General features: G+C 47.2%; 1 protein-coding gene across 4 annotated transcripts in view; it reads right to left on the bottom strand.

The window, feature by feature from the left end:
• LOC119578894 (recombining binding protein suppressor of hairless-like) overlaps window positions 1-7,500 on the bottom strand; it is a 164,327-nt gene that overhangs the window by 10,571 nt on the left and 146,256 nt on the right. For 3 of the 4 annotated variants that reach the window (XM_037926558.1, XM_037926556.1, XM_037926559.1), the window contains 3 exons: window positions 5,368-5,409; window positions 2,746-2,926; window positions 1-109 (listed from right to left, as the gene is read on the bottom strand). The exon at window positions 1-109 is cut by the window's left edge and continues 177 nt beyond it. In XM_037926558.1, the coding sequence (XP_037782486.1) occupies window positions 1-109; window positions 2,746-2,926; window positions 5,368-5,409 (332 nt within the window). The remainder of the gene's footprint in view (window positions 110-2,745; window positions 2,927-5,367; window positions 5,410-7,500) is intronic. The other variant, XM_037926557.1, reaches the window with a different exon arrangement.

Here is a 7,500-nt window from a genome sequence, read left to right as displayed (position 1 = left end):
GCCGTACGACTTCTGGGCCACCTTGGCGTGCAGGATCACCACCGTCTGGTCGCCGCGCTCGCGCAGGTACCGCTGCATCGCCTCCCGCGTAAGGCGCTGCTCCTTCGGCCTGAGGAGAGAGAGGAGGGTTAGGTGGTGGCAGGTACGGGGGCGGAAGGAGAAGGGGGGAGGGGAAACGGGGAGAGGGAAGGAGAGGGAGATGGGTAAATGAAGAGAGGAGGGGTGGGGAGGATGAGGGAAAAGGAGGGGAGGAAGAGCAAGAGGGAAGGACAGGAGGAGGAGGAGGGAGGGCAGGGAAGGGAGAGGGGAATTGAAAACGACCTTCGGGATATATCACAGCCACACGAGGTCGCGTCGTTTACACCAATCCCCTGCCATTATCTAATTTCTCCATTTGGCACTTCCCTTCCTTCTCCCTTCCCCCTTTCCCCCCTTCCCACCTCCCCCTTATCGTTCCTCTTGTGCCCCCCCCCCAGCCCAAGTAATTCGGCGCTTTTGGCAAGATTGCCTCTTTGTTCCAATGTCCTTCGTCAAGCAGTTCCTCCTCACCTCCTCCTCTTCCCACTCACTTACACCCTCATCCTCATTCCGCACACATGCATTAAATCTCTCTCTCTCTCTCTCACACACACACACACACACACACACACACACACACACACACACACACACACACACACAACACACACACACACACACACACACACACACACTCTGCACCTGTCGCACCCTTGGTCCTGCCTCGGCCCCGTCCCAGCCATCTCCCTGAGAATGGCCGCCACACAGAGGGGGGGGGGGGGGGGTCAGCACCTGCCTGGAACAGCGATACGGACGCTCTCTTTCCCACAAAGTAGCACACACACGAACAAACACACATGTTTACATTTAATATAAGATTTCCAAGACATATGTTCAAGAACGAAGGTGGGATGGAATATATATATATATATATATATATATATATATATATATATATATAATATATACTATATATATATATATAATATATATATATATATATATATATATAATTTGTTTATATATATATATAAATATATATATATATATATATATATATATATATATAATAATATATATATACATATATATATATATATATATATATATATAATATATATATTGAGATGATAGTAGTAGTAGTATATATGAGTGTATGTAGGGTAGATGTAGTTTAGAATATAAATAAAAAAAAGAAATTAAGTAAAATAAGAAGATGGATGAGGAGAGAGAGAGATGGAATGGGGAGGAGGTGAGAGGAGAGAGAGAAGATGAAGAGAGAGCAGAGAAGAGAGAAAGAGAGGGAGAGAGAGAGAGAGAGAGAGAGAGGAGGAGAGAGAGAGAGAGAGAGAGAGAGAGAGGAGAGAGAGAGAGAGAGAGAGAGAGAGAGAGAGAGAGAGAGAGAGAGAGAGAGAGAGAGAGAGAGAGAGAAGAGGAGAGAAGAGAGAGGAGAGGAGAGAGAGAGAGAGAGAGAGAGAGAGAGAGAGAGAGAGAGAGAGAGAGAGAGAGAGAGAGAGATCACAAGAAACCTCACAAACGCAACCAGGGCAAAGGACACAGAAAAAGGAGAGAGAGCGGGAGAGAGGGACGCGAGAGGGCGAGGCAGGGCACCAGGCACAGAAACGCGGGCAATCCCACAACCTAATTTGTGGCACCAGCGGGGAGTGCGAGTGGGTGTGGGCGGGGGTGGTGCCCTCCCCTCCCCCACTCTCTCTCTAAAGTCCTAACCTCTCCCGCCCCTCCCTTCCCCTCCCTCCACCCCAATTACCACTTCATTAAACATCTTCATCAGGACGTAACCCTTCCTTCGAGACTGCACCGAGATGAGCATGCGAATATATCTGTGCTTTGTTGTCTCATAAAAAACCGGGGTATTTTCTGTCGCCACCCTTCCTTCTTCCCCCTTTCGCCACCCTTCCTGCTTCCCCCTTTCCCCTCCTCCCTTCATGCAGAGACACCCTGAGACCCTGGAAATTAATAAGATTTTTTTTTTTTTCAGAAAGACAACACCTTTGACATTAATACCAAACGGAGTCCAGAATCCCCCCTCCCCCACTTACCTCTTGCCCATTCCCTTCTTTACCTATCCCCTGCTCCTTCCCCTTCCCCATCCCTCTCCTTGCCTTTCCTCCTCCTCAGCCCCCCCCCCCTTATCCTCACCCTTCCCCCCTTTCCCCTTCCTCTCCCTCTTTCCGTCTCGTACCTTTCCTTTCCCCCTCCCCTCTCCCTATACGTTCCCCTTCCCCTTCTCCCTCCCGTCCCCTTCTCCCTCCCGTCCCCTCTCCCCATCCCTTCCCCCTCTCCTTTCCCTCCCTCCCTCCCCCTCACCCGTGTGTTCATATATATTTCATTTTCCTTCCGAGCGACCACGGGAAACTAGCTCATTATCCCCTCGTCCTCTTTCGCCGCGGGACAATTAGCATTCTGCTGTAATTAAGGAAACGAGGAAGAGGAGGAGGAGGAGGAGGAGGAGGAGGAGGGGGGGGGGAGGAGGGGAGGAGGAGGAGGAGGAGGAGGAGGAAATGTTAGGAATCAGAATCATCAGAATAAGAGGTAGACTGGAGAAAAAAAAAAAAAAAAAAAAAAAAAAAAAAAAAAAAAAAATAATAATAATAAAAAATAAAATAAAAATAAAAAAATAAAAAAATAAAATAAAATAAAGTCCCCAGGAGGACGACAAAAAAACAAAACAAATGGCAAAACCAAAACCAAAACTCGTCTACTTACGCGAACCTATCGTAGACGGGCGGCGAGGGCGTGGGCAGGGGCGAGGGCGGCGTGTGGAGGGTGGGCATGACGGGCATGAGGGCGTGGTGCGGGTGGTGGTGGTGGGCGGGGTGGTGGTGCGCCTCCCCGTTGACCTTGTCCGGGGGAGTCAAGGAGCCTGCCAGCATCGCGCTCCCGGGGTCTGCCAAAAGAGGGGGGGGCGTTAGTGCACGTGGTGGTTGCGCAAGAGCGAATTCTAGGAAAAAGACGTGAATAATCAAAGGCGGTGAGAGTGATAAGGATGGTAGCATCAAAAACGATGTTGATGATTATGAGGATGGTGATGATGATAATGGTAATAATATTAAGATTAATAACAACTACAGTAATAATAATAATAATAATGATAATAATAATGGTAGTAGCAGCGTATTAATATTCATAACAACAAAAATCGTGGTAATGCACAGAGATTATCATAAAATAAAAATTCATATAAAACACTAAACCCTTTTAAAACGATTCAAAACAAGCAAACAAACAAACAAAAAACACGCCATAACCGCATTACTTACTATGTTCAAAACACACAAATAAATAAACAAGCAAAAAAACACAGAGGTAAAGACAAAAGCTTATCTCATTGCGCAAAACAGACAAAAACAAAAGCGAAGCGCGCCGGAAAAAATGGCGCAGAAGCAAATCTAACTTTATATATCCAGCTTTACGTTTTATTCTTACATGAATTGAATACACAGATTACATAGCAAAAGCAAGAGATGACATTTTACATCATAACCCTAATCATAGCAATTACATAATGTGGCAATGAGGAATATTATCAACAAAAGAATTACATATGTCGTTAATAACATACCTATAAAAATATAAATTAATGATAACCAGTAATCATACCTTGGCCATAATAAATATCTATTACCATTAGATCAAGCAATAATCAAAATGATAGTGTAAAAAAAATCGTCAAAAAAAAACGTTATCTATAAGAAAATAATAATAATAAAAAAATAAATAAAAATCAAAATCATAATGATAAAATAATAATAACAACTACAATAACAACAAACATGGAATTTTGTGACAGTGCGCAGCTAATATCCACCGATAACAAAGTACAAACAAAACAAGAGTCATCTACTTGTGTTAGTGCCGGGGTGAGCGATAAGGCATGCGGAAAATGGGAAATGGGGAAATGGGAAGGGGGAAAAGGGAAATGGGGAAAATGGGAGACGGGAATGGGGAAACGGGGAAATGGGAATGGGGAAAGGGAAAAGGGAACTGGGACTGGGGAATAAGGGATTGGGAACTGGGAATTGGGGTGGGGAGAGGAATATGTGGGAGAAGCGTTGCACCCTTGGAAGCTGAGGGAGAGAAACCAATTCATGTGGAAGGAGAGACAAAGAGGGAGAGGAAGGGAGGAGGAAGGAAGAAGGAAGGGAGGGAGGGAGGGAGGGGTAGGGAGGAAGAGGAAGGAAGGAAGGAAGGAAAGAAGGAAAGAAGGAAGGAAGGGGGGAAGGGAGGAAGGAAGGAGGGAAGGGAGGGAGGGGGAGAGGGAGAGGGAGAGAGAGAGAAAGAGAGAGTGTGTGTGTACCAGTGCCAAAAGTAATTTCGAATGTAATTAAAATTCATTTTCTAACACGTGAGGAAAACTGGATTCCAAATGGTTCAGCTATTAAGAAAGGAGGGTTCCTTAAAACAAACCAAAAATATAAACATTTTCTATTTTTCTTTGCTTGGGAGGGAGAGGGGGAAGGAGAGGGAAAGGGAGGGGGAGGGGGGAGAGGGGGAGAGGGGAAGGCGGAGGTGGAACTGGAGTCAGAAGAAGGAAGAGGGAGATGTAGAGGTAGAAGAAAGGAAGGGATGATGGAAAGGGTGAGAAAAGCGGAAACTAGAAAGGGAGAGGAAAAATAAGGGGAGAAACAGAGGGAGAAGTAGAGGAAATAGGAAAAAGGGAGAAAGAGATGGCTAGGAAGAAGACGAGAAAGAGATGGCTAGGAAGAGGAAGAGGAAGAAGAGGAGGAAGATAGAGAGGGAGAGGAAGAGGGAGAAGAAGCAGGGGAGAAGCAGAGGGAGAGGAGGAAGAGCAGAAGGAGAGAGAGAGAGTGGGTGGGGGCATCTCGCAACCAAGGATCACAGTGAACCGTCAGTCAACACGTGCTTCATATTCTCCAAATTCCTCGACCTTGCTTTCAATTTCCTCCCAAAGTCAACATGGCAAGCTAGCCGACAAAAAAACAAGTGAGTGAGTGAGAGGAAGAAAGGTGGAGTGTGTGGAGCAAGCACAAGCAGGGAGCGAGATGGGGCCGGGGGGGGGGGGTAGTGATGGACTGGAATAATGGGTAGCAAGATGGAAAGAAGGGGGAGGGAGAGACGGGAGGGAGCAAAGAGAATGGAGGGAAGAGGAGGAGGAAGGAGAGGGAGGTGAAGACGAAGAGCTTGAGGGAGGGAAGGAGGGAAGCAGAGAAGCAGGAAGGGATGGAGGCGTTAGAGACGAGGAGTTGGAGGGAGGGAGGGAATGAGGGGGAGAAGGTGAAGGTGAAAACGGTGGTTGGAGAGGGGAAGGCCCGAGGTGAAAATGAAGAAAAGAAAAAAACAAAAAAATAAAAAGGAGGAGGCGCTTACATCTGTGAAATCCGTAAGTCTTGACATCTGCTGAGGGCCACGCTGAGAAGAGAAGAGAATACAAGGAAGTCAGTCTACTGGAAATCACTACCACGGGGGACTAGGGTGGTCGTCCCTCCAGCACTGGGAGGCAGGTCGTCCAGATGGTGGTCGTCGTCTAGTATCGTGTGGTCGTGTCTCCCAGTACTGGATGGTCGGCCCCTTGTACTAGATAGTCGTACTAGATGGCTACCCCTAGTACTGGATGGTCGTCCCCAGTACCGGATGGTGTGACGACTCAGTGCTGGACGACGAACCACCTGTCCTGGGTCGCCATCCAGTACACGGGGCAGAGTTATTGACTACAATGATCCATTCAGGTTAGTTAGTTGGCTCAAATATAAATGGTTAAATATATATATAGATAATACTATTCTACTTATAATTCTTGATTACAAAAGAACTAATTTCTACAAAAGAAGACTATGAGATACCATTACTACTGTTTCTAAAAGATTTTTAAAAAGTGGTTAATTCTGTAAGAAGGACACTAAATATGTTTAGTCAAAAATCCAGACCTCAGTGTAAAACAAACAAACAAACAAACAAACACACACACACACACACACGCAAAACAAATATTATTCTCAGTCCAGCTGTACGGCTTAAAGGAACACACATACTTGAACAGACATGCCACCTTTAAAAATAAACGGGATATCTGAGAATATGAAAACGATAATGGTGGTCATAGTGACGACAACGATACTGACGGTAATGATAATCATGGTAAAGATGATGATGATGATGATGATGATGATGTGATTACAATGATAATAACGGTGATGTGGCGATGGTGATGATGATAACAATAATGATAAAAATTCCAGAGCCACAGCATCGGCTTCGTACGATCGGAACTTCCGCCCACCCGTCGTCGAGCGGTATCACGCAAACACATCCGAAATTAATTCCCTGGTGATTATCTCTACCTTTTTATCTCTATATCTCTCTCTCTTGTCTTTGCAACGCCCGAAGGAGGAGGAGAAGGAAGAGAGAAAAAAAACTCTCCTCCCTTCTCCTTTGTCTCCCCGCCGACCAACAGACACAGCTCCCCTCGCAAGCAACATCAAGCAAGCGGGGAAGCAAGCGGCGTGCGGGCCATAGCCAATGAACCGCGACGCAATCCAGTGACACAGCTTCCAGGATCCAGGTCGGGGGAGAGGGGAGGGAAGGGAGAGAGAGGGGAGAGGGAAGTGGGCAAGGGGAAGGAGGGGAGAGAGGGGAGAGGGAAGCGGGCAAGGGGGAGGAGGGGGCGTGGCCAAGAGGCTGCTCACGGAGATCTATACGCGTTCCCGGCCGCTGATTGGTTGCAACGACTTGGAGCCCCGCCTTCGCCCAGCTTCTTGGCCAGTGGCGCGCGTCCGGCCTTGACGGACTAAGAAAGTTCAGCCTTCGCCCTCGCCGCCGACTCCTTTGTGCAGAGCCGAGGGGGTCGGAACGCTCGCTCGCGTCGATCACACACACACACACACACACACACACACACACACACACACACACACACACACACACACACACACACACACACACACACACAACACACACACACACACACACACACACACACACACACACACACACACACACACACTGCATACAATATGGCGCGCGCGACACTTCCCTCACCTCCTCCTGCTCGCCGTCGCTGTCACGCGCCGATTATTCACCCGATTATAAACGAGCTATAATGGAAGACATGACGCAAAAGACCTTTTTCTCTTTTTTTCTCCTCATTCTCTTTCTCTTCTTTTTCCTTTTCCTTCTCCTACCCCCCCCTCCTCCTCCTCCTCCTCCTCTTCTTTCTCCATTTTCCTCTCCTCCTCCTCTTCCTCCTTCTCATTTTCCTCTCCTCCTCCTCCTCCTCCTTCTCATTTTCCTCTCCTCCTCCTCTTCCTGCTTCTCATTTTCCTCTCCTCCTCCTCTTCCTCCTTCTCATTTTTCCTCTCCTCCTCCTGCCTGCTCCAAGAAAACACTTATTTCCGCTATTGTCTTCACAATAAGCCCCCCCCCCCGCCCCCTCCCCCCCACACGTCTAATGAAAAAAGCAACTCGCCATAATCGCATACACGAAAAGAACTAAAATGTCTTACG

The sequence above is a fragment of the Penaeus monodon genome, chromosome 11, assembly GCF_015228065.2.
Source record: "Penaeus monodon isolate SGIC_2016 chromosome 11, NSTDA_Pmon_1, whole genome shotgun sequence".
Taxonomy (NCBI): Eukaryota; Metazoa; Arthropoda; class Malacostraca; order Decapoda; family Penaeidae; genus Penaeus; species Penaeus monodon.
This window is presented reverse-complemented; position numbering and strand designations above follow the sequence as displayed.